General features: G+C 35.1%; 1 protein-coding gene across 1 annotated transcript in view; it reads right to left on the reverse strand.

Moving 5' to 3' along the window:
* TRDN (triadin) overlaps positions 1–27,282 on the reverse strand; it is a 386,087-nt gene that overhangs the window by 41,306 nt on the left and 317,499 nt on the right. Inside the window, exons 25-27 of the mRNA XM_034990493.1 lie at positions 5,922–5,948; positions 5,417–5,446; positions 1,349–1,381 (exon numbers count right to left, since the gene is read on the reverse strand). Of these exons, the coding sequence (XP_034846384.1) occupies positions 1,349–1,381; positions 5,417–5,446; positions 5,922–5,948 (90 nt within the window). The remainder of the gene's footprint in view (positions 1–1,348; positions 1,382–5,416; positions 5,447–5,921; positions 5,949–27,282) is intronic.

The raw sequence follows: 27,282 nt of genomic DNA on the forward strand, positions 1-27,282 counted from the left end.
TTATGTATGAAAAAAACTGGAATCAATTAAATTACCTGCAAAATTGTGGTATTTTATAATAATAACTAAAAGTTTTAAATGGCATTAGGCCTAAGTACAAGTTTTAAATGGTATTGGGCTTCTGGTTTAAAAAAAAATAAGGAAAATGCAAAATGTTTCCATCTGGTAACATTCATCTGCAGCAAAAAAAAAAAAAAAAACCACCAAAAAAATACAGTCAGGAAAATAAATCATAAGACAGTACTTAGGGAGTGCCTGGCTGGCTCAGTCCAAAGAGTGTACAACTCTTGATCTCCAGGTCATGAGTTCGAGCCCCATGTTGGGTGTAGACATTACTTAAATAAATAAAAAACTTAAAAAAATAAATAAAAATTTAAAAAAAGACAGTACTTAGGCATTTATAAGCCTTGATACATTAAAAATATATTATTTTTAAGAGCAACTAGAATCAAGCTTATGATCAGTTGCTGGGTAAGCTTTGGTGAGAATTAAAGGAGCAAGATAGTAATGTATGTATATCTAAACTTGGATTCTTGAATTTGTTGATATTGAGTAATCCTGCTGTGTGATTTTTTACAGTGAAGAAATAGTTTCCATACAGCTTGAGGGCTTTTTTTTTAACTTGCCTCAGGTCAGTAGCTAGCTGGTACTAGCACTAGGACTTAAACACTAAATAGCAATGTAACTTGGAAAGGTCACCGTGATATTAGGTCAGTGTTACCTCTTAATAAAATGATCGTTAGTGTGGGACAATTTTTTAGTGGGAGTTTTGAGTAAATCGGACACGGGCAGAATCCTAGCTCCAACATTTATTAACTTGAAAATCTTGGACAAATAACTTATTTTCTGAATTTAGTCTATTGAACTGTTTCCACAGACATTAAATATGGATAGTAATTGTCCTGTTGCATGTCTCTTATAATGATATATTGGAAATAAAAATCCTACGCTATTTCTAAGCTCATAATAGATGTTTCATAAGTTCTTGTCATTTTTCTCTTCAAATCCCTGTAGTCTGTGATTCTGACTCTGCTATGTCATTGGAAATAAGCTGACAAATTAAATATGATCATAGTAGGGTCTGAAGGACTCCAAGAGATGTCTCCTGAAACCTAGAGTGTCTGCTGCGGTCCATTTAAAAACATATTCTAGATGTTCTCACTTACAGAATATCCCCGTTCTCAGCTAATCCAGTCCTGTGAAAGCATACTGAGCAACAAAGTAGGAAAAATAATGAGGCTCTGGGAAACTCTGTAAATCTCCAGTGGTGGGTGTGGTAAGTCTCTTTTAGTTCTAAAATGAAGGCAATATCAGTTCTGTGTCTATTTAAGAATAAAAATATTTTTACCTGGTTTTAAAGCTTCCTTTTTAACTCGTGACTCTAAAGGGAAAACAAAGGCAGACATTTTATAATCTGAAAAAATAAACTAGAGCACAAATTCAATTCTGGAAATGATTTTATTTTGTTTACCATAATTAAAAAGGCAGAATTTTACTAAAAATTATTTCAGTTTCCTGCTGGTTTGTTAGTGCTGGTCTATTAAACATGCAGTAGTTAATATCATGCAACGTACTTATCTGCCATTAAGCTGTTGCTACTGCTAATTGATTTCAAGTCAAATTTCCTATGTTTTCTCAAGATGATTATTGTGGAGTATAGTTTCAGTGTCAATATAAATGATTTGATGGCAGGAATAAGAAGAGTACTTTTGAAATATATTTGAGTACTCATATGATTTAGAAATTTAGACAAATAGTGTTATGGCTTGAATCGTATCCCACAAAAAGATATGTTGAAGTCCTAACCTGCCATACCTCAGAATGTAATCTTATTTGGAAATAGGATTGTTACAGATGTGATTAATTAAGGTAGGATGAGGTCATACTGGAGCAGGGTGGGTCCTTAATTAATCCATCTGACTGGTGTCCTTATAAGACAGGAAAAGAGACAGAAACAGACACACACAGGGAGAACAAGTCTATGTGATGATGGAGACAGAGCTTGGAGTGATGGATCTACAAGGCAACAAACAGTAAGGCTTGCTCACAAACACCAGAAGCAAGAAGAAACTAGGAAAGATTCTCTTCCACAAGTTTCAAAGGGAGCATGGCTCTGCTGACATCTTGAATTTGGACTTCTAGAACTGTGAGAGAGGAAATGTTTCTTGTTTTAAGCTACCCAGTTTGTGACACTTTATTCCAGCTACCCAGGGAAACTAATAGATTTTGATACCAGGAGATGGGTTGCTGCTGTAACAAATACATATAAATGTGAAAGTGGCTTTGGAATTGGCTGATGAGTTGAGACACTTGTTAGAGGAAAAAAAACAAAAACAAAAACCTACATTGCCTTGAAAAGGATATTGGCAGAAATATTGACAAAGTCTATTCTGCTGAGGACTCAAGAAAATTAAGAAGAGCTATAAAGAAAGCCTCTGACAATTTAGAAAATATGTATACCCTCATCAAATACATATATCAACGACATGTTGCTAGAAATAAGAATGTTAAATGTGCTTCTGGTGAGGTCTCAGAAGGAAATAGGGGACACGTTATTGGGTCCTGCCGGGGTGATTTTTGTTATAAAGTGGCAGAGAACTTGGTTGAATTGTGTTCCTCAGTCGGGTGGCAGTGAAACCATGCCCCATAGGGTCAATGAAGTTGAAACTAACAGAAGCTTGTTTTTCAGAGAATGGTTTCCTTTTAGTTAGCTATTGTGTTTTTTCAGACTCCACTAACAGATCCACAAGTTGTCTCCATAGAGGCCTGGACTCAAGGTCAACTGATACAGTTCCAACCTATGAACAAGCAAGGCTCTGAATTTCTTCCTAAGATAACAAGCCTAAGACCCCATCTAGGTTATACCAGCATTCAGAGCATGCCCACAGTCCCTTCTCCTCATCCTAAGAGAACCTCCTGATATCGGGGGCTGAATTTTGCCTTCTTCTGGTGTTAAGTCTCCATTCCAAAGTGAACATGAGATGGATGTTACATATATGTTTGCTCAGTGCACATGCTCCAGCTTCCTCATGAATAATCATCTTTTCCCACCCTTTTCATCAATATGTATGTAATCTACTACCCTGAATTTCCCCTTTAAAATCCCTTGCTTCTTAACTACGAAACTGGAAGATGGTCTTTGGACCTCAGTCTACCATCTCTCCAGGTTGCCAGCCTCTTGAATAAAGCAACCTTTCCTTTGCAACCAACATTTGTCTCTGGAGTATTGGCTTTCAAGCTGTGAGCAGCCAAACTTGGGTTTCAATAACAGAAGGTAGAATTTGTAAGTGAAGAACATGGATATCTAGCCAAAGAAATTTCCAAGTGAAGTGTGGAAGGTGCAGCCTGATTTCTCCTTGCTGCTTATAATAAAATGTGAAAGGGAAGATAAATTGAGGAGTGAAGATAAATTGAGAAGCAAGAGGAATAGGCACTTGATGATTTGGAGAATTCTCCACTTATGGAGACAGTGCGCCCTGGAGACAGGGCCAAGAGAGTGACTGGACAAATTTGCAGATACAATCTACCACCTCAGCAGAAGGCAGGAGTAGAGATGTAGTTATGAGGAAGGATCTGTGGAGGACCCTCTTGTCCAATGGACCCTCTTGTCCAATTGGATCATCATGAATTGAACGCAGAACTGGTCATGTTTTTGAGAATTCTATGCAAGTAAAAACAATGCACCTGACAGAAATAGAGAATGAAATGAAGGAATAACAACTCTAAGAGCAGAGTCACAGATTCAAAAACCTGGGTTGATGGGAACTCCTTGGGTAGAGAGGACCAGGCTGTCACCCAGGTGGGCTAGAAAGGCAGACCTACCACCCTACCAGGCCCGGAGGACTGTGTATTCAGCCAAAGAGGATATCCTCAGGTCCTGACATCTAATGGAATTTTCCCCGCTATGTTTTGGATTTACTTGGCACACATAATTCCTTCTTTTCCTTTTATTTTTTTTTTCCCTTTTGAAATGGGAATGTCTAACCTAGCCTGTTCCGCTGTTTTATTTTGGAAGCAGATAACTTGTTTTCTGATTTTGCAGATGGAGAGAAATTTTCTGCAAGAAGAATCATACCCTGGGTTTCACCCATAAATATTTAAGATGATGAGATTTGGACTTTGAATTGATGAACTGTTGGACTTAGTTGTTGCTAAAATGGTTATGACTTTTAGGGATGTTGGAATGAGGTGTATGTATTTTGCTACATGTGAAGGACATGCATTTTGGGGGGACCAGAGGATAGGCCTTTATGGGTTGAATTGTGTCCTCTCAAAAGATGATAGGCTGAAGTCCCAATCCCCAACACCTCAAAATGTGACCTGATTTGGAAATAGGGACTTTACAGGTGTAATTAGTTAAGATGTAGTTATATGGGAGTAGGCTGGGTCCTTAATCTAATATGTCTGGTGTTCTTACAAGAAGAGGAGAAAAGACAGAGATAAAGACACAAAGGAGGAAGATGTCCATGGAATGATAGAGGCTGAGATTGGAACACTGCAATTTCAGGCCAAGGAACACCAAGGATTGCTCACAAACACCTGAAGCCGGAGGAGGCAGGGAGATTCTTCCCTCCAGCTTCAAGGGAATCATGGCCCTGATGAAACCTTGATTTCAGACTTCCACCTCCCCGAACTGTGAGAGAATAAATTTCTGCTGTCCTAAAATACACAGGTTGTGGTATTTTATTTTATTACAGCAGCCCTATCACACTAATAGTTGGGAAACATGAACCAAAGTTTTAGCTTTGGTTCATGAATGTTTTGAGAATCAGATTTCTGTGTGTTCTTTTTATTTATTTATTTTTATTTTTTTTAAAGATTTTATTTATTTATTTGACAGAGAGAGACACAGTGAGAGAGGAGCACAGGCAGGGGGAGTGGAGGGGGGAGAGGCAGGCTTCCCGCCGAGCGGGGAGCCCGATGCGGGGCTCGATCCCAGAATGCTGGGATCATGACCTGAGCCGAAGGCAGGCGCTTAACGACTGAGCCACCCAGGCGCCCCTGTGTGTTCTTTTTAAAAAGTTCTGCTGCATCCTGCAGCCTTTAGAAATATTCATCTCACTCAGGTGCTCCCCAAAAAACAGAAGAATGAGAGGAGCTGTTTTTCTGACAGGATGTCTGTGTCCTACAGTAATCAGCAAAAATAGGAGTTTTGTGGGACTCAACTCAATTAGTCAATTGCTTCTTCTGAACCAGATCAATTTCTCTCTCTGCAGTTTCTCCTTTGTAAGCAGAATTTTTTCTAGGAACAGGTGGTATAGATAAATATATATTACGTTCATCTTATTTTAAAAGTTGAAAAGGATAACATTTTTGTATAATATTTGCACTAGGACACAACATTGGCAAAGAGGTAATATGCTACTCATTATAAATATGGAATGCAAGTATGAATCTATACATAAAGTATACATACCTGGTTTCTCTTCTTTTTTTACTTGTGGCTCTAAAAATATAGGTGAACATTAATAATGATGATTATATAAAGATATTTTTTCTGTACTCATGCATATTTCTTTACATATTAGTCATTGTTTTTAATCTGCCCATTAATTTTCTTCTTTTTATGAATGCAACAAATTGATACAAAGTTTCCTTATTATCAGTCACAGTAAGAATTATTTTGAGATAAAATGAAAATGTGAATTAAGATTTTATGAGAAGTTAACAAAAGGTATTGGTTTGTACCTTCAGTGAACAAAAGTTGAAGAAAAATTTTAGCATAGCATATTCTCAGAAACACAAAGGATATTAGAAATACGAAAGATATTAGAAATATGAGGATTTTAAGCACATTGTCTACACAAAATAGTTAAGCCTTTGACTTTAAGCAAAATATTCAACTATGAAATCAGAGGATGAGTAAAAGCATGCATTTAAGATTTGTTTTATTTATTTATTTTTTGGCTGCAATAACATACGTGGAGGCTTAGGCTTGACTTCTTTGCCTAGAAAAAGTTTAAAAATGATTAAAGACCAGGTCAGTAAATTGTTATTGAATTGACATTAAATATGATAGAATATTACATATTTGAAAATCAAAATAAAACAATAAACTCCAACTATTGTACTTTATTTAAGTTCTACAGGATATGTAATTTAATGTCCACACAAAATCACTAATTAAAAAAATCATTTTTAAATTAAAAAAACTCTTAGTTTAATTTTATTACACCATTAAAAATAATTTGCTCGCGAAGTCTTGTGTGCAATGTTAAGTTTTAGGTCTAATATTAAGATAAAACACATAATTTTATTTTGAGAAATTACTTCTAACCCTTTATTGTTGAAGATAAAAAATATAAGACATACTGTTTTCTTTTTCATTAATATTATTAATGTTATCTGTCCCAGTATAATATATTAAAATTGATTGCTACTGGGGGACCTGGGTGGCTCAGTCGGTTAGGCGTCTGCCTTCGGCTCAGGTCATGATCCCAGGGTCCTGGGATCAAGCCCCACATCGGGCTCCCTGCTCCGCGGGAAGCCTGCTTCTCCCTCTCCCCCTCTCCCTGCTTGTGTTCCCTCTCTCGCTGTGTCTCTCTCTGTCAAATAAATAAATAAAATCTTTAAAAAAAAATGATTGCTACTGAATTTGAAACTCCAGATGACTAGAAATATATGCTTTTATTGCTTTTTGGATCCCTAGTAAGGACTGGCAAATTTTTTATGAAAGATCAGTGTATATTTTTGACTTGAGGCCATATGATCTCATTCACAACTATTCAACTATTCTGTTGTAACAAAGAAGCAACCAACAACAATATGTAAATGAATAGGCATGGCTGTGTTCCAATAAAACTTTATTTACAGAAAAGACTAGTGGTCACTCTGCAGGCCATTGTTTGTCAAACTCTGCCTTCTCCATAATCAGTTTTAATTTTCTTTATTTTTTATCTCAACAAAGATTTCAACAGTAAACAAAAGCATCTTCCTTTGATTCTATATTCCCTTATAAATATCATCCAGTACCTTTCCATCATTGTTCAACTCAGCTTCCTGTGAATGTCATCTTTACTTGCTTTTTCTATTTCCTGACTCCCATTTAATTATTAATTCACTAAAATCTAGCTTCTATTTCCACCATTTTATTTATCAGGTCTCTTTGGTCACCAATACCCCCTTACACGCACACACTTGCTAGTACTAATAGATATAACTAACTATATTGATTACTTTTTCCTTTTTAAATTCCCACTCACTTGACTTCTTGTGATTAGTCCTCACACTTAAAACTATAGAAAGCAGATAAAATATGTAAAGCACTGGCTTTAAAGATATTGGACATAGACAACAAAGGACAGTGATTTTTAAGTGACGGAAAATAAATGAGCTGTGTTCTATGATTGTCCCAGCTTAATGCCTTAAGAGAATTATAAGGCCTTAGTGCAGGAATGGAGCTGAATTGATGGGATGGAGCTGGGAGTCTGGAAAGGCCAAGACAGCTAGAGAGCCCAGGTCAGAGTCATGTAAAGTAGAGAGCTGCAGAGAAAAGAAGAAAGAGAGAGAGAAAAAGAGATAAAGAAAGTTCTGGGGATTTGTGGAAGGCCCCCTTAAATCCTCAGATGAGCACTAACCAGCATAGGCTTACAAGGAAACTACCTGAGGCCAGGGAAAGAAACAATGGAAACAATACTGTGGTTCTTTATAGTAAGCATTGAAATTGGGTAGTGTCAGTCTTCCAAGTTTGATCTTGATCTTCAGTATTGTGTTGGCTGCTGTGAGGTTTTTTTTTCCATTCCACATAAATTTTAGAATCAGTTTGTCAACAATCACAAAATAACTTGCTGGGATTTTGATGGAAATTGCATCGAATCTATAGACCAAGTTGGGAGCAACTGACATCTTAGCAACATTGAATTTTCTACTTCCCAAACATGCAATCTTTCACCATTTATGTAGAGATTTTGATTTTTTTATTATTTTTCATAGGAGTTTTGTTCCCTTCACTTTTTACTTGGTTACCTTCTACTTAGGGCTCAGCTCAACCATCTCCTCTTCAGAAAGCCTTTTATCTAAGGTGGTTGGGCTGCATTCCCCTTTTATGTACCAATATTATTTTTTAACTCTTTTGATAATTATTAATCACAATGTACTATAAATATTAACTTGAATGAATACCTTCCCTTCTAGACTGAGATATCTGAAAACAGATAATGTTTATCCATCACTGAATCCAGGGAACTGGTGCAATACCTAATACATGATTACATAGTATGCACTCAATTATAGTTTGTTCATTAGGTAAATAAATGAAATAATTAATGAGAACATGAGAAGGTAAGTAAATGGAGAAATGAGTCAAGAAAAATGAAGTTAAGAAAATGTATGAATTCAGGAATTACATTAGACCACAAAATGAATGTTAAAATTATTACATATTTCCTTTGACTTGGCATGACAATCCAGCTCTCAGCTTTCTAGTGCTCAGGCAAGGATAAAAAGTGCAGTCAATTATAAAATTCAAAATGTTTTAAAATATAAATAAGTTTTTAAAGAGAATTCCTGGCATAGCAATTCCTGGTGCTGTTACCTAAGATGAATTTGTTATATGTGTTCTCAAGGGGATAAAATAGTATAATGTAGTATAATGTAATAAATAACATCTTAAAAAAATCCCTACCATAAATATGTAACAGTTTTTACAGGATTCCACCCTCTCTCAACTGCTCTCACCATGGACCAGTTACACTATACCAAGCCCAGTTTGATAAGAGAAATGTTATTTTGGGCCCAATCAGTGTGGCTCAGGTGTACAGCAATGTACTCTGCCTAAATGTAAGGATAAAAGCAAAATTACAGAGACTCTCCGTAGTGGCATTTGGAGTACTAAATGGTCATGTTTCTTTCTGAGAATCTAATAAATCTATTGACATAAGCCTAAGAAACATGCATGAATACACATTAAAAACACAAACACGCACAAATTGTGTGCAAATATAAGACTGTTCAATTTTGCCCTTGATGGCAAGCTAAATTAAGAAAATCTTTACTTGAAAGTTCTACTCATTCCTACAATCAGGTTGTGATAAATACTGCATAACTATTTTATTTCCATGAAGCTGTTTAATTATGAAATCAGGATTTCAGGATTGTTTTTTAAAAAATATTCTATTTATTATTTATTTATTTATTTATTTGAGAGAGAGAGAGATCACGAACAGGTGGGAGGGGCAGCGGGGCAAGCAGACTCCCCACTGAATGCAGAGCCTGATGCGGTACTCGATCCCAGGCACCCATGACCTGAGCTGAAGGCAGACGCTTAACTGACTGAGCCACCCAGGTGCCCTCAGGGTTGGTTTTTACATGCTCTTTCCCATATATATTTATTTCCAAGTTCATTTCAGTTGCAGCCTATATTATCTCTCTAATTATTCTGCTCTTCTCTTTACATTCTGCCTTATGGATTTGATTGTGTTCCCCCCGAAGTTATGTTGAAGTCCTAAGGCTCAGTACCTTGTGAGTGTGACCTTATTTGGAGATAGGGTTTTTGCAGATATAATTAAGATGAAGTCATTAAGTAGGGTGACTCTTAATCTAATATGACTGGAGTCCTTATAAGAGAAGGAGAAGAGACACAGAAACAGACATGCATAGAGAGAAGGATGATAATGTGAAGACATACAGGGAGAATACCATGTGATGACAGAGGCGGAGATTTGAATGATGTTTCTACAAGCAAAAGAACACCAAGGTTGGCTGGCAATTCCAAAAGCTAAGGGAAATGTATGGAACAGGTTCTCCTCCAAACCTTCAAGGAGATCATGGCCCTGCCTACACTTCGTTTTTGGACTTCTGTCTCTAGAATGATGAGAGAATAAATTTCTGTTATTTCAAGCCACACAGTTTGTGGTACTTGTTACCACAGCCCTAGGAAACAAATACACTATGCCAGTACTTTAGCCCAGCCCACCACTGCTTCTCCCCGTAATTACCATGAACATCCAACCTGGTCATGAAAACGTAGGCCTTCTCCCCTCACTCTTCTTTCAACTTTGTAGCCAGAGAGATTTTCTAGAATGCATGTACAATCATTTCACATATCACAGCTCAGCCTAAAGCATGGACCGTCTTCGTGAACTCCAACTGCCTCTGCCTGGTCTGTGAGGTTTTCAATGAATCAAATTGCTGCATCTCATTACCCTTTTCTCTCTCTCTTAACTGTTTTGTACTCTATATTCAAGCCATACTGAAGTATTTTATTTCTAAACACTAACTTAAAGTGTCTTTTGTCTCTGGACTGTCTTATATATTGATCTTCCTGTCTAGAACATTCTTCCTCTTTTTAATCTGGCTGAATATCATTTATTATTCAGATATTATCCAAAAAATAAGATAGCTTTCCCTTAACCCCTCAGACTGAGTTGGGTGCACCTTTCATATTCCAATAGTATTCCCTCTCTTTATATATTCTAGCACTAATAGTACTGTATTGATGTGTGTTTACTTGATTATCTCCTCCAATATCCTCTAACTTCCATATAAGCAAGAACTGTAGTGCTTCCAAAGCTTAGCATGGTTCCTGACATATTGGAATTTATCAATAAATGTTTGTTGACTAAATTAAATGAATTATCTACTATGCAAATATGTTATACCAGCAATTGAGTGCAAATCGGGACTGGAAGCCTCTCACCAGAAGCCTGCTGGGGTAGATGCCTCACTATAAGGCTATGAGACCCTTGTTGCTGCCAGGTTGGAGGCTGACCTAAGGAAGGACCATTATTGTACTCCAAATGGGTAAATCAGCTAAGGGAACAAAGTTACACTTTCTAGCAAAGACACCTTAAACGTGAAAAAAAAAAAAGAACTGGATATAACCAAATGTTCAGTCCATAAAGTCGTAATAGATGGAATTTTTAAATTTAAGTCACACCTCATTTGACGTTCTCATCAAGATTAACTTGTTACTTCTAACTAATTGAGGTGAACGCAGTAAAGGCTATGTACTGGTAATCCTTTTAAATATTGTATGGGATGTGAATAATAAATATTAAATTATTCATGCAATGATTAGGTAACAGTTCCAATTGCCCCTGATATCAAACTCTAGGTCATGACCCTAGGACTATGTCATCTTGAAGAGTCACATATGTTTTCTATGTTTTCTACAATGAAGAACAAGTATGCCTTGCTCAATGGGTATCAATTCTTTAAGATACAGGTAAAAACAAACAAACAAATAACAAAAACAAAGAAAAGAGAGCAATACACATCCTTGTGTTATTCCATTGGATATTATATTTTTTGATGTATCTATTATTTGATCAGAAATAAATTATTTCGGACATGGTAATATATTATTATCTAACATACCAATAAATTATTTGTACAGATTTTTGACACTCAAAGAAATATTAGCAGTCAGGTTTTATGTATGAATCAATACCAAAGTCTATATTGAATATAGATCTATATAGCTTGGTGTAATAACAATTCTGACCCAAGAAATTGTTAATGTGAATAATGTCAATAAAGGCTTTTAAATAATCTGCTTTATAACAAATTTTCATGTTGATTAATTATTTAACATTGATCAATAATGGAATAATTTCATTTAATGATTTTTTTTAAGATTTTATTTACTTATTTTTTGACAGATAGAGGGAGAGAGGGAGAGAGCACAAGCAGGGGGAGCGGCAGGCAGAGGGAGAGGGAGAAGCAGGCTTCCAGCCAAGCAGGGAGCCAGATGCGGAGCTTGATCCCATGGCCTTTGGGCTCATGACCTGAGCCAAAGGCAGACGCTTAACTGAAGGAGTCACCCAGGCACCCATTTAATGATCTTTCTAATTCACATATCCATAAATACCTTTAACATATTTTAAATATATATTTATCAAATAGCTATCTTAATTCATTAATGAAGTAGCTTTATCTGTGCACTATGTTTATCTTAAACTCTCTAACCACCTCTACAATATGATAGATATGCAACAAAATCAATCAAAGGTGTCCTAATGACTGCTCATTAATGAGGTCTTTAGACTGTAAATTTCAAAACTAAGAAAAGTAAAATTCACAAGCAGAAGTAGGAAACTGAATTTTCATGAATTTATTCAAAAAATTCATGATTTGATTAATATCACAGAAACGTCCTCATTATTGGCTCCAATGAGCAAATTAGTTCCCTCCATATGGATTTATTATACTTTAATTTAGTCAAGACAATGCAGATGAGTATCATAACATTTGAATGTTGTAAAATGCTTAAATGTAGCATTATTTTAGGCATATAATACATATGAAGATCTTGGAGAATTTTTACTTAGATAATCTAATAGAGTATCATTAAATAAGACCATTAAATTTCAATATATGATAAGAATTTGATATAAAACCAGTAGGATCTTATAAATTTTATAACATATAATGAGAGAATTTTAAAACCGGAGGGATCTTAGAAATCATCTTGAATATTTTCTTGTTTTCCAAAATAAACATACCAGGCTTCACAAATGATACAGGGTATATGTGTGTTATGTTTCTGTGCATTTTCCCTCTGAGATACCCTTGTCAGTCTAGGTCCTAGAGGAGTGGTTCCCAAACTGGGGTTCCTGAAGCAGCACCAGCTGCACCCGGGATGTTAGAAGTACAAATTCTTGGGCTTTACCCTTTACCTACTGAATCAGAAACTTTGGGGGTGGGGCTCAGCAACTTGTCTTTTAGCAGCTTTCTCAGGTAATTTTAATGACCACTTAAGTGTGAGAACTATTGTCCTACAGGGATAAAATAAACATTTGCCAAAATAGAGTGCATATTAGACTGATTTTTTTTTTTTTTTTTTTTTGAGAGACAGTGAGGAGGCTCACATGCACATGTGCATGGTGGGGGAGAGGCAAAGAGAAAGGGGGAGAGAAAATCTCAAGCAGATTCCCTGCTGAGCCCCAAGCCCAGCGTGGGGCTGGATCTCACAATCCTGAGATCACGAACTGAGCCGAAATCAAGTCGGCTGCTTAACCAACTGAGCCACCCAGGGGCCTGGAGACTGATTTTTTAATGACATAATAATCCGTGGATACAAAGCACAGAAGGAGTAGTGCTAAAAGAAGTCTTGTTAAATCTCACCACTAAAATCTAAATGTTTTTCCAGCATTATTGAGATATAATTGATATACTACATGTGTAAGTTTAAGGTGTACAACTTGATGGTTTCATACACATATGTACTGTGAAACAGTTAATCGCCCTAAGTTTCGCTAATATATCCATCGCCTCACATATTTATCTTTTTTTGTGTGTGGTGATTACATTTAAGATTGACTCTTTTAGCAACTATGAAGGATATAATACAATATTAACTGTACTCATAATGCTGTACATAAGATCCCCAGGAATTATTCATCTTATACTTGAAAGTTTGTACCCTTTGACCAATATCTTTTCATATACCAGGTGGTCATTTGCATGTCTTTAGAAAAAACATCTGTTCATGTCCTCTGCCCATTTTTAAACCGGATTACTTGGTTTATTAGTTCCTTATATATTTTGGGTAGTAACCCCTTATTAGATAGATGGTTTGCAACTATTTTCCCCCATTCCATAGGTTCCATAGGTTGTCTTTTCATTTGTTGATTATTTCCTTTGAGATTTGGAAGCTTTTTAGTTTGATGTAATCTAATTTATTTTTGCCTTTGTCATTAGTGCTTTTGGTATCATATCCAAAAATCATTGCCAAAATCAATGTCAAGGAGTTTTTCCTCTATCTTTTCTTCTAGGAGTTTTATAGTTTTGGGTCTTGCACTTTAGTCTTTAACGTATTTGTAGTTAATTTTTGTGAATGGTGTAAGCCAGAGGTCCAATTTAATTCTTTTGGATGTGAATATCCAATTTCTCCAGCACTATTAATTGAAGAGAGCATCCTTTCTCACTGAGAATTTTTTTTCTCATTGAGAATTTTTTTTTTTTTCTCATTGAGAATTCTTGGCATCTTTGTCAAATATTATTGGACTGGATATGCATGGGTTTATTTCTGGCTCTTCGTTCTGTTTCATTGGTGTCCTCTATGTCTGTTTTTATGCCAGTACCATACTGTTTTAATTACTACAGCTTTGTTACAAAATTTAAAATCAGTAAGTGTAATGCCTCCAGCTTTGTTCTTTCTCAGGATTGCTTTGGCTATTTAGGGTCTTTTGTGGTTTTATATTAACTCTAGGATTGTTTTTTATTTTTGTAAAAAGTGCCATTGTAATTTTGAGAGGGATTGCAGTAAGTCTACAGAGGGCTTTGAGTAGTATGAACATTTTAATAATATTAATTCTTCCAATCTATGCACATGGGGTATCTTTCCATATATTTATAACTTCTTCAATTTCACTCATCAGTGTCTTATAATTTTCAGTATACAGATATTTTACCTCATTAGATAAAATTATTCCTTTTACCCCCTTTAGAAATGACACCTTTATCATTATATGGCCTTCTTGTTTTTCTTATAGTATTTCTTAGTCTACTTTGCCTAAGCATACCTACCTTTGATCTCTTTTGGTTTCCATTTATTTGAAGTATCTTTTTCCACTCCTACACTTTGAACTTACCTGTGTCCTTAATGCTGAAGTGAATCCCTTATTGGCAAGCAGCATATAGCTGGGTTATATTTGTTTGTTGTTGTTGTTGTTTTTTACCCATTCAGATACTCTATGCCTTTTGAATAAGGAATTTAAAGTAATTATTGATAAGTAAGGACTTAGGAATGCCATATTTTTGCTTTCTGTCTTTTTTGTACTTCGTTTCTTTCTTGCTTGCTTATTGTCACTCTATGAATTGATGATTTTCTGTAGTGGTATGCTTTGATTCTCTTCTATTTATCTTCTCAGGTATTTCCCATAGTGTTTTGCTTTGTGGTTACTTACCACGGGGCTTCTGTAAAATATCTTATAAATATAACACTCTTTTAAAAAGTGATAACAGCTTGCCTGCAATTGTATATAAAAACTCTACCTTTTTATTCCCATCCCCGTATTTTATGTTTTTGTTGTCACAATTTACCTTTTTTTATATTGTGTATCCATTAAAAACTTATTATAACTATAGCTATTTTAATACTTTTGTCTTTTAAACTTTATACAATCGTTAAGTGATTAACACACCACCATTTTATAGTATTAGGGTATTTAGATTTTGACTATATAGTTACTTTTACCAGTATGTTTTATATTTTCATATTTTTCATGTTACTAATTAGCATCCTTTAATTTCAGCTTGAATACCTCCCTTCAGCGTTTCTTGTAAGGCAGGCTTAGTGGAGATAAACTCCCTCAGTTTTCTTGGGTTTTTTGTTTGCTTGTTTGGTTTTTTTTTTTTTTTTTTTTGAAAGTCTTTATCTCTTCTTCATTTCTGAAAGACAACCTTGCCAGGCAAAGTTATAAGTGGTTGGCAGTTGTTTTTCTCTTAGCACTTTGAATAAATTATCTCACTCTCTCCTGGCCTGCAAGGTTTCTTCTGAGAAATCTGCTGATAGATATAGAGGAGCTCTCTTATATATAAAGAATTTTTTTCTTTTTCTGCTTTTAAAATTCTCTTTTTCTTTGATTTCAGACAGTTGCATTATAAGGTGTCTTGGAAAAGATCGTTTTGGGGGGAAATGGGTGACCTATTAGGTTCATGAACTTGAATGGCCAAATATCTCTCCAGATTGGTGATATTTTCAGCCATTATTTCTTTAAATAAACTTTTGTCCTTCTTCCTCTCTTCTCCTGAGACTCCAGTAATGCATAGATTGTTTCTTTTAATAATATTCCACTATTCGCCTAGGCTCTCTTCACTGTTTTTCATTCGCATTTCTTTTTGCTCATCTGAACGGATGATTGCAAATAACTCATTTTCTAATTCATTAATTCCTTCTTCTGTTTGGTCAAATCTGTTATTGAAGCTCTGTACTAAGTGCTTCAGTTTAGTCACCGTTTTCTTCAACTCTAGGATTTCTGGGTTTTTTTGTTGTTGTTGTTTATAATGGTTTCTATTTCTTTCTTGAACTTCTCATTTTGTTCATGTACTGTTTTCCTAACTTCATTTAGTTGTCTCTGTAATGTGCTGTAATTCACTGAATTTCTTTAAGAGGATTGTTCTAAATTCTTTGTCAGATAGTTCATATATCTCCATTCCTTAGGGTCAGTCATGGAAGCTTTATTAGTTTCTTTTGGTGGTGTCATATTCCACTGATTATTCATGATCCTTCTGTCTCTATGTTGGTATGTGCATATTTGAGCAAGAAGATACCTCTTCCAATCTTTATATACTGGCTTCAGCAGGCAAAGCTTCTCACCAGTCAGCTCATCCAGAGATTCTGGGTATATCATCTCATGATGTCCATGAGCAGGATTACTGCTGGAGTCTTTGGACAGGCAGATCTGGTACCTGGGTCAGCAGGTGGGCAGGCCTTGTGTTTGGGTCCATTGGGAATAGCCTGGTGCCTGGATTTTCGGGGGGCTGACTATGTGTCAAGGACCCCTGGGGTGGACCTGGCATCTGTCTTGGGGGCTGGCCCAGTACTGGGACAGTTTGGGAGTCTGGTTTCACAGAAGTCAGCCTAGAGGCTGGGGCCATGTGAGCTGGCCTGGTCCTGGGGCAGGGCAGGAGCCTAGGTTTGTGGGAGCCAGTCCAAAATCTGAGACCTCAAGAAGCCACCAAAAATGACCTGGTGCTGAGGCAGGGCCAGAGCTTGGGTTTACAGGAGCCCAGTTGGAGCCTGGGTCTATTGGGGTTTGCCTGGCTTGGGATCAGGCTAGGAGTCTTGGTCCATGGGAAATTGCTTACAGCCTGAGACTACAGGGGCCAGCCTGTGCTGGGGGAGTTGGCTGGTGCTGGGACGGGCCAGCAGCAGATTTATGGGAACCTGCTAGGAATCTTGTGCCATGGTTGCTGCCTGAGGCTGTGGGAGCTGGTCAGTGCCAGGCTGGGCTGGGAGCCTAGTACTGTGGGAGCCACCTAGGACCTTGAGAATCAGCCTGGTGCTGGCACAGTCCAATGCTGGTGTCTGTAGTGAAGTTGAGTACTCTCTTCACTCTCCTTCTTCCACAGGGAGGGTGTCTCTTTCTGTGCTAAGCTGCCCAGGTAAGGAAGAGGGGGTGGGGTGCTGTATTTCTCACCTGGAATCCTTAGCTCTTGTGAAAGTATTTTTGTGTATAGACAGTTTTCAAATTGATGTTTTGGGAAGGGAATGGACACCAGAAATTTCTATACCACCATCTTGCTGATATTATCCCCACATGTTCTTTAGCTCTTTTACATTCTCAGATTCATAATCTCATACATTCAGTTAAGAGATGATATTGTACCAGTTTAAAATCTGATGAAGCTTCTCAGGAAAATACATCTGCAGATATATGAATGAATAAAGGACATGTGTATGTCTGTTTATACATGGTCTAAGCCTATATATTCCCTAAGGTCCACATTTAGACAACAATAAGTGTAAGGACAGTGTAAATTGTTTGTTGGAGGAGAATTCTACAAGGCAGTGGTTCTCAAACAATAATATAACCTGGGAACTTATTAGAAATGTACTTGCTTGGGGCGCCTGGCTGGCTCAGATGGTTAAGCATCTTCCTTCAGCTCAGGTCATGATCCCAGGGTCCTGGGATCAAGCCCCATATTGGGCTCCTGGCTCAGCGGGGAGCCTGTTTCTCCCTCTCCCTCCGCCCCTCCCCCTGCTCATGCTCTCTCTCTCTCTTTGTATCTCTGTGTCTCAAATGAATAAATAAAATCTTAAAAAAAGAAAAAAGGAATGTACATGCTGAACCCTACCCCTGACCTCCAGAATCATAAACTCTGGGGGTGAGCCCAGCCCTCCAGGTATATCAGACACACTTTGAAGTTTGAAAGTCACTGTTTGATAATCATGAGTACATTCGTTAATAGTATTCATTTAACAAAATCTACGGCTATTTTTTTTTTTTGCAATTTTGTATTCCAGCTAATTGTGTATGTCATATTTCAGCACATTAAGCTTAATTAGAGTCAAGGAGAAAGGTTTCAATCTACTGAGACATAAATGGATAAAGCTAAAAACCAAACATGCTTATGATGATTCCAGTGTGTCAACTTTTCAATATACATGACAGCAATATTCTATTCAGATGTTTGTGATTGAGATCTATAAAGGATGTGATATGAAATCAAATTCATATAATGCAAGATTTTTTTTATTTTTACAAAGGAAAACAAATCATTGTAATTCTGATGTTTTCATGGAGATAGTAACTGGCTCCATATCACAGAATATGTTTCAAATAGTAAGAAGCAATATAACAGGTATCTACATACATATATTTGTTTATTTTGTTTACAGGGATTTTAACTTTCTTATATTTTTATTATAGCCTTTATATTTTTGTATTTTCTATATTTCTTGAATTTTATAAAAAACAAATGAAATTATCAATGTAATATTTCCCATTTCTACTTCTACTATGCATTGACTTAAACAAAAAATGGTCATATTCAATGAATAAAAAAAGAGGTAAAAGGAAAAAATGAGTCAAAAATATTCTGAAATATTAGACACATGAATGATAGATATCATAGCAGTTTAAAATTACATAAAAGAATAAATAGCATGTCTACATCTATATGTACTAAGGAAATTTTTTAAGTAACATCTGACAAAAAATAATAAAATCTTGACCTAGTATAATCAGAAACTATAAATGTGTAGTGTGCTGGGACAAGAAATAGTTAAGAGGTCTTAAGGGTCGGGTTTGGTTCTCACTCAAACACTCATTTGCTTGAGTGTTTGAGTGGCTTTGACATGGCCATTTAACTTGCTTGGTTTTTCATTTACAAAAAGAAAAGAAACGGAGGAAGTTACATTGATGGTTTCTAAGATCTCATCCAGGTAGAGTGATATAATTATGTTAAATATTAATTTAAATATAAATAGTAAATCATTTACAAGGGAGACATAATTTAGATAATCAACCTGAAAAGTTGCAGCATTAATTTCTTGTGGGCTTATTGCTCTTTAGTAAATTTGTTTGCTCAATTCCTAATAGATTTTCTGCTGTTAGAAGCATGTTTAAGTCTAAGGACAGAAGAACAAACCTTGTTTCTAAGACTGGTGAGTCCGTTCCAGATATAATATATCTATTTACACAGCTATTTAGTACAGAGCAGAAATTGGCTTTGCTGTAGATTTACATCTTAACGAGAAAGAACTATCAGATAGGCACTTCACCTTTTAAATTGACTTGAAGATTAATATCCAAACTTCGTACCATATATAATGAATAAGAAAGCCATTTGGAGGAGGCAAGAGAATATCATAAGGACTTTTATGGGATGTTTGAACCAGTTCAGAAACCTTATTACATTTTACTAGAAGCCATTTTTACTCAGCTACATGTTTTATGAGGTTTATAATCTTTTAATTAACAAAATTAAAATGGAAGAAGTTTAAACATTAAATATATAAAATATATTATAAAACTCTAAAAGGAATTGCTGTCTGATTTGTATATGAATTTGAGTAAATATTCTTCTTTTACCTGTGGACATGTCTACATTAGAGGCAATCTTTCTTTATCAAATGTACTATATAAAGTTATTTGGTTGAAACAATACCATATTATCATTTACCTAATGTTTACAAATATATTTTTAGAGATTTAATGTAAAATTATGTGAAGGTTAGCATCATTTATGTAGTGCTATAAATCAAAAAAAGAAATTACAAATAATGGTTTGAAAATTGACCTTTAATCTTCTAAAAGAACTTGATAAGCACGAATTGCCTCTGACAATTGGAACTAAATTTCTGGAAGAATTTTTAGTTTATGTTAGGATTGATAGAAATGCAGTCTGGTGGTAAGAAGTAAAAATACTGCTCATGGTGTCCTTTAATTTTAAAAACAGCAGTATTTGACAGTATATTGAGATAGAGCTTAGAAAGTTCTTTAAGGTTTACCATATTAAGATCTGTGGTAATATGGCCTCCTAGTTACATGAACCCAGTGACATTCAAATATAGAAATGACTTTTCCATTTTTATTGGCTTTGCATTGGGCTAAATTTTCTAGGTACCAATTATTTTGTTAAATTTCTTGAGGCTGTACTACAATAAATTTCTATGGAAACTTTTTTGTTATTCAAGCAGCTACACTTGACCATTCTGTTCACAATCCTTCTCTTATATTTTGCCTTAAACGAGTGGTGAGGGTATCTTTGGGTCCTACTCCTTGATGTTCAAAGGGTTTAAAGTGATGTTGATTAAACTGTTAGTAGCAAATGTTTTATCGCACCATGATTAGGTGTGAGAGATTAGAGGAAGTTAATAGAGAACCAATAGAAAGATAGAGGAAGTTAATCAGAACCATTACTTTGAAGCCTTTTTAAATTTTTGATAGGGAGTTTAATATAACACTGACAACACACCATGATTATTCAATTATTCAATCGTTCATTCATTCAGTGATCACCTAGCATTTAGCGCATGCTAAGCACTTCAGTCTCCTAAGAATATTTAGCCTATAACGTTTACCTATTAATTGAAAACTGAATTCTTATGGATGATTTAATTCTGGAGACAGTCTAGTAATTAGATTTGGTTGAAATGCCATGCTAGGTACCTCTCTTTAAGGGCATAGAAAGTATATCAATTCTGATATCATATATATACTTTGAAAAGTTGGGAGGAAATAGAAGATATAGGGATAAATGGGTTTACTCTATTATTGACTCACATATCAAACTTTCTAAAGAAAAAATCTTTTCTCTTCCAAACACATCCCCTATACTGGTAAATGATATTACTTTCTATCTATAATTCCAACCAGGAGGCTGGAAATCATCCAGAATTCTTCTCCATGCTTTGTTATCCCTATTCAGCTCTTAACAGAGCCCCGTTGATTCCATTTTCTAAATATATCTTGAGTGTACTTCCACTTGTTCATTTCCTTCTCAGTTTCTGCTTCTATTAGAGACTCAAATATATCATTTTCATTCCCCATCATATCACCCAATGTTTTTGCCCTCTTCTTGCCTCTTTTCACCATACCATGCTCATTTGTCACATCTCACATCAGCTATTGTCTCCCTCTGGAAGCATTTCCTGATCTCTTTCCAGGATGAGTTAGATGCCCTTAATCTGTACTCTCAGCATCGTATGAAAACCATCATCTCCGTACACTGTAATTATTTGCAATACTTTGTAATTATTTACTCATTTATCTTCCACAAATAAATTGTGAAATTCACTAGGCAGGAACAGCAATGCAACCATCATCTTTGTAGTCTTAGCTCTTGTGCATTGTTTCACAGTGTCAACAATAATTGTCTTTAATGAACAAGTGACAACTCTATCTAAATGGAGGGTTACTCTATTGAGTAATGCATGCAACTAAATATACTCCCACTAATGACTCACTGAAGACGCTGCTACAATATTTGAAAAGGCCTTGCAAAAAAGAGAGAGTTCTTTTAACTCTGTGGCCCTTCACTGAAACATATACCATCAACAGAAATCTTCCATTTTTTTTTTCTCTACATAGGAGATTTTTCAAATTTGTATTGTAATCATCCTGCTTTGGGATATGTGAAAATAAAATATGTCAAAATTTGTGTATGGAATTTTTCATTAATATTGGTTATGGTTATTTCACCTATGAAAAGGAGAAAATTATACCATGTTTAGGTGTGACTATTGAGTAGTTTTATATATAATATGTATTCCTGATCATTTTCAATTGATTAGCACCATCTGGCCCAAGCATGTTTTAATTATTAAGATTTACTAAACCGTATTACCCAAAACACCACTCCATCACATCCTGATACTTTAAATGGGTCTTAGGGAAAAAATGAGGCAATAAGAAATGAGCTCCCACCATGCTGAATCCCATCAGTGAGATTCAGTTCTTCTTTTGCAAGTCAAGGCATTGGTTAAAGTATGGGGCGGGGATGGAGGGTTTTTGAGAAGGAAAGCTCAGTAAAATGTCTAAACCTTGATGGGCTTGTCTAAAATTGTCAGAAATGGCCCCAAAGAAACCATTAGTTCTGCCATGTTTGTTATTGGTCACATCAATCTCAGTTCCTGAGCTTGAGAATATTCTGTTCTGAAACCAGAAATGTGAGAATAAAAGAGATAGTAGTTAATATTATTTCTTTTCCTTCTTCTACACTCAAATAAATAGTACCATATTTCTTTCTCAACATGTTTTGTCTTATTGAGAGCTAAATTTGAATAGCATATGAAAGAAAATAAAAGATCCCTCATGTTTGTCCACAAGAGGCAACAGAAACATTTTCCCCTGGAATATGATTCAATTATTAAATATCAACCTTCCTTTAAGCATTTCACAAGTATGAAATACTTTATCACAGGCTTGAGAAATATTCCCACGTGTGAATGTTGTGTTGATCCACTAAACTGAAAAACCAAAAAGAATATTTGATCTAAGAACATAGTTTTGAAAACTGGATGATATATTGTGTGTTACAAATAGTATACAAGCATGTTTAGTCATAGAAGAAAGAAAAAAAGGAGATTGAGAATAGGTTCAAATAATTAATAAAACTAGCATATTTTACAATAGCAAAGAAGTATAAACTAAATAGTACATTAACATGAGAGAACTGGATCTTGTAAATTTTGCAATATTTTGTCAGAGTAACCCACAAATTAGCTTGGAAACAGAAATCTTTCTAATAAAGTTGACTTCTTAACAGGCAAGCGTCTAAGAGGTTTCTGATTTTTCTTTTAATTTAGAAGAGCCAGACCATCATCTTCTTCTGTGATAAGTTATAAAGTCTTCTCTAGTGAATTGGTTTTGTTGCCCTAAAACACTTCAGTTCGAGTCTCATTACCACATTCCTCAATTAGTTTTTAGATTGAGTTGAAATTGAGAAGGAGGATTTTCAGTGACAATGTTATAAAAAGGGCAAAAAAGAACATTTTTTGATACCCATAAACTACAGAAGGAAGAAAATCATTCTGGGCAAAGTCTGAAAACTAACTTTTGGAGGATTCTAAAATACATATACTGTTGAAGAAATCTCTGAAGAAGATGACAAACCTAAATATTGGCTAATAACTCTTTGTTTACACTAATGCATAAGTACAGTTTAGCAGTTTTAAATGAAACTATCTTTTTTTTTTTTTTTCTTCTCTTAATAGAGAGAATTTACCTAGGAACCACAGAGCATGTGTCAGCTGAGAAAAACTCTACCTGTCATAGACTGATTCAGAAGCTAGTAACTGGACTGTGCTTGATTGATTGAATTGACTAAGAAATATTACATCCCCAATCTCCAGAAGATTGATTTTTTTAAAAATTCAAGACTATAGTACTCAAGTCACCATTAAAAATAGAAAAAACAAAAAAGGTTTTAGTACAGAAGTGGTTAATCAGAAGTTAAGCATGACAAAGGTTATACCTTTTTTCCCACAAAACAAAATTTGCTTTCATTAAAAGCCATATGGCCAATGATTGTGTCTCAGATTTTGAAAGACTGTACCAAATTTTAATTCTGGAAACTTGTTGTCTCCTGTACTTAGGAGTCTAATTTAAGATAACATATTAAATATTTATTTTGTGCCCAGAACCATGCAAAAATTTTAAATGAAATATTTTAACATTTATAGTAAACCTCATAAGGTCCATTTGTCCATTTAGCCAATTAGGAAACAGGCTTCCAGATCCATTTGACTATATAACTAAAACTCTTACTCATTTGTTCATTCAAAAACATTCACTGAGCTCTTATTATGTGCCAGAAACTGTTTGACGTAGAGGAAATACATGAAACAAGCCAGCAATAAACCAGCCCTAAGGAACATATAGTGTACTGCCCTGCTTTATTATTAGTATCATCTAGAATTGTTATCTAAGCATGACTTTAGGCTTATAATTCAAAATAGAAGTACCACCACTTCAAGTGTTGTTTTTTGGGGGTTTTTTGTCATTGTTCTCCACCCACCTCCCTCTCCTGCCTCCCGCTATCATCTCTATTATTCTGAGAATATAGGATAGTAATAGTATATTCGAGGTTCTGCGTTTGGCAGTAAACTATATCAAGGATATGTTGGCCAGAGGAAGGTACACTACATTTAGGTTAATGACTTTGAAGTCAAAGAGGATAATTTGCGACATTGGAAGTCTTTCGTTCACTGCCTTAGAAATCAAGTTGAGTGTGTGAATGAGGTCACTGATATGTTGAAAGAAGCCATGTTCTTCTGTGAATTTTGTAACCCAGGGAAACATTTGATCTTTATATTAGCTTCCTTGCCCCTAACTTGGGCAAAATAATGGAACCTAAGTCACAAGATCATCATGAGCTCAAATTATGTTTTACGTATGTGAATAGATCCTCTTGATTAATTAATCGCTCTACCGATATTATTTTTTTCATTTTCCAAGATTTGAATTAGAAGGCACTTAATAAATGTCCTTGAACTAATATAGTAAAAATCATTACAGTTTTCTTGATTTATTGTTTCTTTTCAGTAATAAACTCTCCCAGCATATTATAAAGACACATAACTATTGACTACACAAAAAACATTAGTCTATAATAGAAATGGTGGTTGACTTGCTGTCTTATAGATTTACATGAGTCTGTAGGGATACTTATGAAGTATTTATCACCACTGTCACTTGCTAGCAATTACTCAATTTTCCATATTAGCATAATTTTAATACAATTTTTATCCTGAAAGAGAATGAGCACCCCTGCCTCCCAAAATTACATTAGAATTTTCTGTCTTCTTATTTATGTGAAAAAAATAAAATGAAATTTTGAGATAGCAATGTCTGGTTATAAATAAATTATACATGTTAACATATCTTTATTGTTCTAATTGCGACACAACTGAACATTGTCTCCAGTCTTTCTTATTTTGTTTTTCTTTTCTTTTTTTAATAAATGTTGTCACTCATTCTCTAAAAATTCTATTATCTTTGCTCTACTGCTTCCCCAAATCTTTTAAGTAAGTGTAAGACATAATTTTTCACAGTGCATTCAACTGAACACTGCTATTATATTACAGAAAAGATATCATGGTTGAATAAATTTGAGAAACATTGGATAAAACAAGGCTCAGCTGATTTCTTTACTACCAGACTTCCCTAATGTGTTCATATATATGATAAACTCTAAGAGCTTTTTCCAAACTTATTTAACCTCAAAATTCTTTCATGTACCAATAATTATAACTAGTCTTCTGTGCAAAACACTGCCAAACACAAGGGCAAGAAATAGCTTACTTATACCGCAGGACATCCTTCCACCCATTATAGTTACAAAGAAAAACTTCACAATAATAACGTTATTGATTTATACTTTTAGCTGAACTGTATAAAATTGTATGGTTTTTAAAGAAGAAGGACTTAGTTCAAAGTTTTAAAATTAAAAGTGATACTACATGAACCACTGGGGTAATATTACACAAGTAAACAAGTAACAGATGAGAAGATCTCTATTGGAAAGGAAATTTTTTGATCTTTGTCATAGGTAATTGAACAAAACGAAATACTTTTAGGTGTTACATACACAAAGCCTTTATCTCTCAAGTCTTCAAAAATGGAATGAGTGTATGCCTTAGTTTTTAGCATTTTTCCATGCGTTATTGCGTTTTACTGACACTGTAACCCTGTAAATTTCTAAAGATGGTTGCTGCTATATCTCTGATAGGTTAAGAACCATTTAAAACAAGTTTCTCCGATGTCACATCTTCTTTCTTTTTACTTTGTCATGCTGTTCTCCTAAGTAATTCACACTTTCCCCTTTTTCAGACAAGTTTTTAAAATAATAAACTATTATTTATACAAAGTATACAATGTATATTTTCTGGTCCCAATTCCTGGCCTCCAACTAAATGCCTCAAACTATAGTAATTTGGTTTTCCTCTTATTTAGTTCCACTAAAACTCCTTGTAAGATCATCAGTGACTTTATATCGTACATTCCAATGAATATTTTTCAGTCTTTATCTTACTGTAAATTTCTGTTACATTTGACACTTTGACAGCTTCCTCTTCCTTAAAATTCTTTCCCCCTCAGTTTCTGAGACAATATCTCGAGCTTCTAAGAGAATTCCTTCCTTCCTTCCTTCCTTTTTAAAAAAAAATTTTTTTAAACTCCTTCAAGTTCTTCTCTATTGACTCCTTACATATTAGTGTTCTTGGTTGGCGTCCTTGGTCCTTGGTCTTTCTCCCTCACTTCCCTTGGTAGATGTCAATAATTCTCATAGTTTAAGTCAGCACAACTTTGTCAGGAATTTCCATATTCACTACCATATTTTCTCCCCAGGTACCTGATAATCATACCTAAATGCATATCCCACAGGTACCCTATTTCAACATTTCTTTCCCCCATGGCTACCCCAAGTAGATTACAAATTCTAGGAGGGCAGGAACTTGACTATGTTTAACAACACAACACAACACAACTTGACTGTTTATGCTTGTGCTTTACCATATTGCCTAGCATATAGTAAGTGCTCAACAAAAATTTTGTATAATAAAGATGTTAAAAATTTACATAATATATATAAGCCTCCTTTTTTTTTTTTTTAAATCTGCCACTTCTTTTGGAAATTCCAACTCAGTAAATGACATTACTGTCCACATACTATTCCAAGATAGAAACCTGGGAGTTATCCTAAATTTTTCTCATCCCCCACCCTAAATTATGGCAATTTTACTTCCTAAATACTTCTATAATAGCTCTCCTCTTTTCCTTCCTACTAATGCTCTATCAAGATCTTTTTAATAACTCCAGAGGTGTCAGTGCAAGATACCCAAGTCACTAGTATGTAAGTTAAAATTTGAGATGTACTATTATAGATTTCATAGGCATCTATTGCTGCTCTTGTATCCAGGGAAGAAAAACATTAAACTTCTCTCTTACCAAAAACTTGGCTAATTTGGAATGGAGTTATATTTTTGGATGGTTGCTTTCTGACTAGCAGTGAGATCCTCACAATTACTGAACACTGGTTGACATCGTCCATCTGCTGTCTCACTTGATGGGTGATTTCTGGACTTGATCATCTGAGAAATGGTTGAGGAAACAGCTATTTCTTTCTTATGACATAGCATAGGCAAACAAGCACTGGACATATCTGTGCACTCATTTGAGCTTAAAAGGAATAAATAAACCTGTATTTTGCTAGCAGAATATGTATGTCAAGAATAAGCTGTCTGTATATTTTACCAGCTGGCTAAGATTGACACAATAGGTGAATGATTTAGCCAAAGAAAAGCGGTATGAACTCATACCTATCAGTCATCAAAGTATCTTTGGCTCATATCACTCAAAGAACTTGCTTCTAATTGGTTACTCTATTCAA

Source organism: Mirounga leonina, unplaced genomic scaffold (genome assembly GCF_011800145.1).
Source record: "Mirounga leonina isolate KUSES-001 unplaced genomic scaffold, KU_Mleo_1.0 Mir_53, whole genome shotgun sequence".
In the NCBI taxonomy this organism is placed as follows: domain Eukaryota; kingdom Metazoa; phylum Chordata; class Mammalia; order Carnivora; family Phocidae; genus Mirounga; species Mirounga leonina.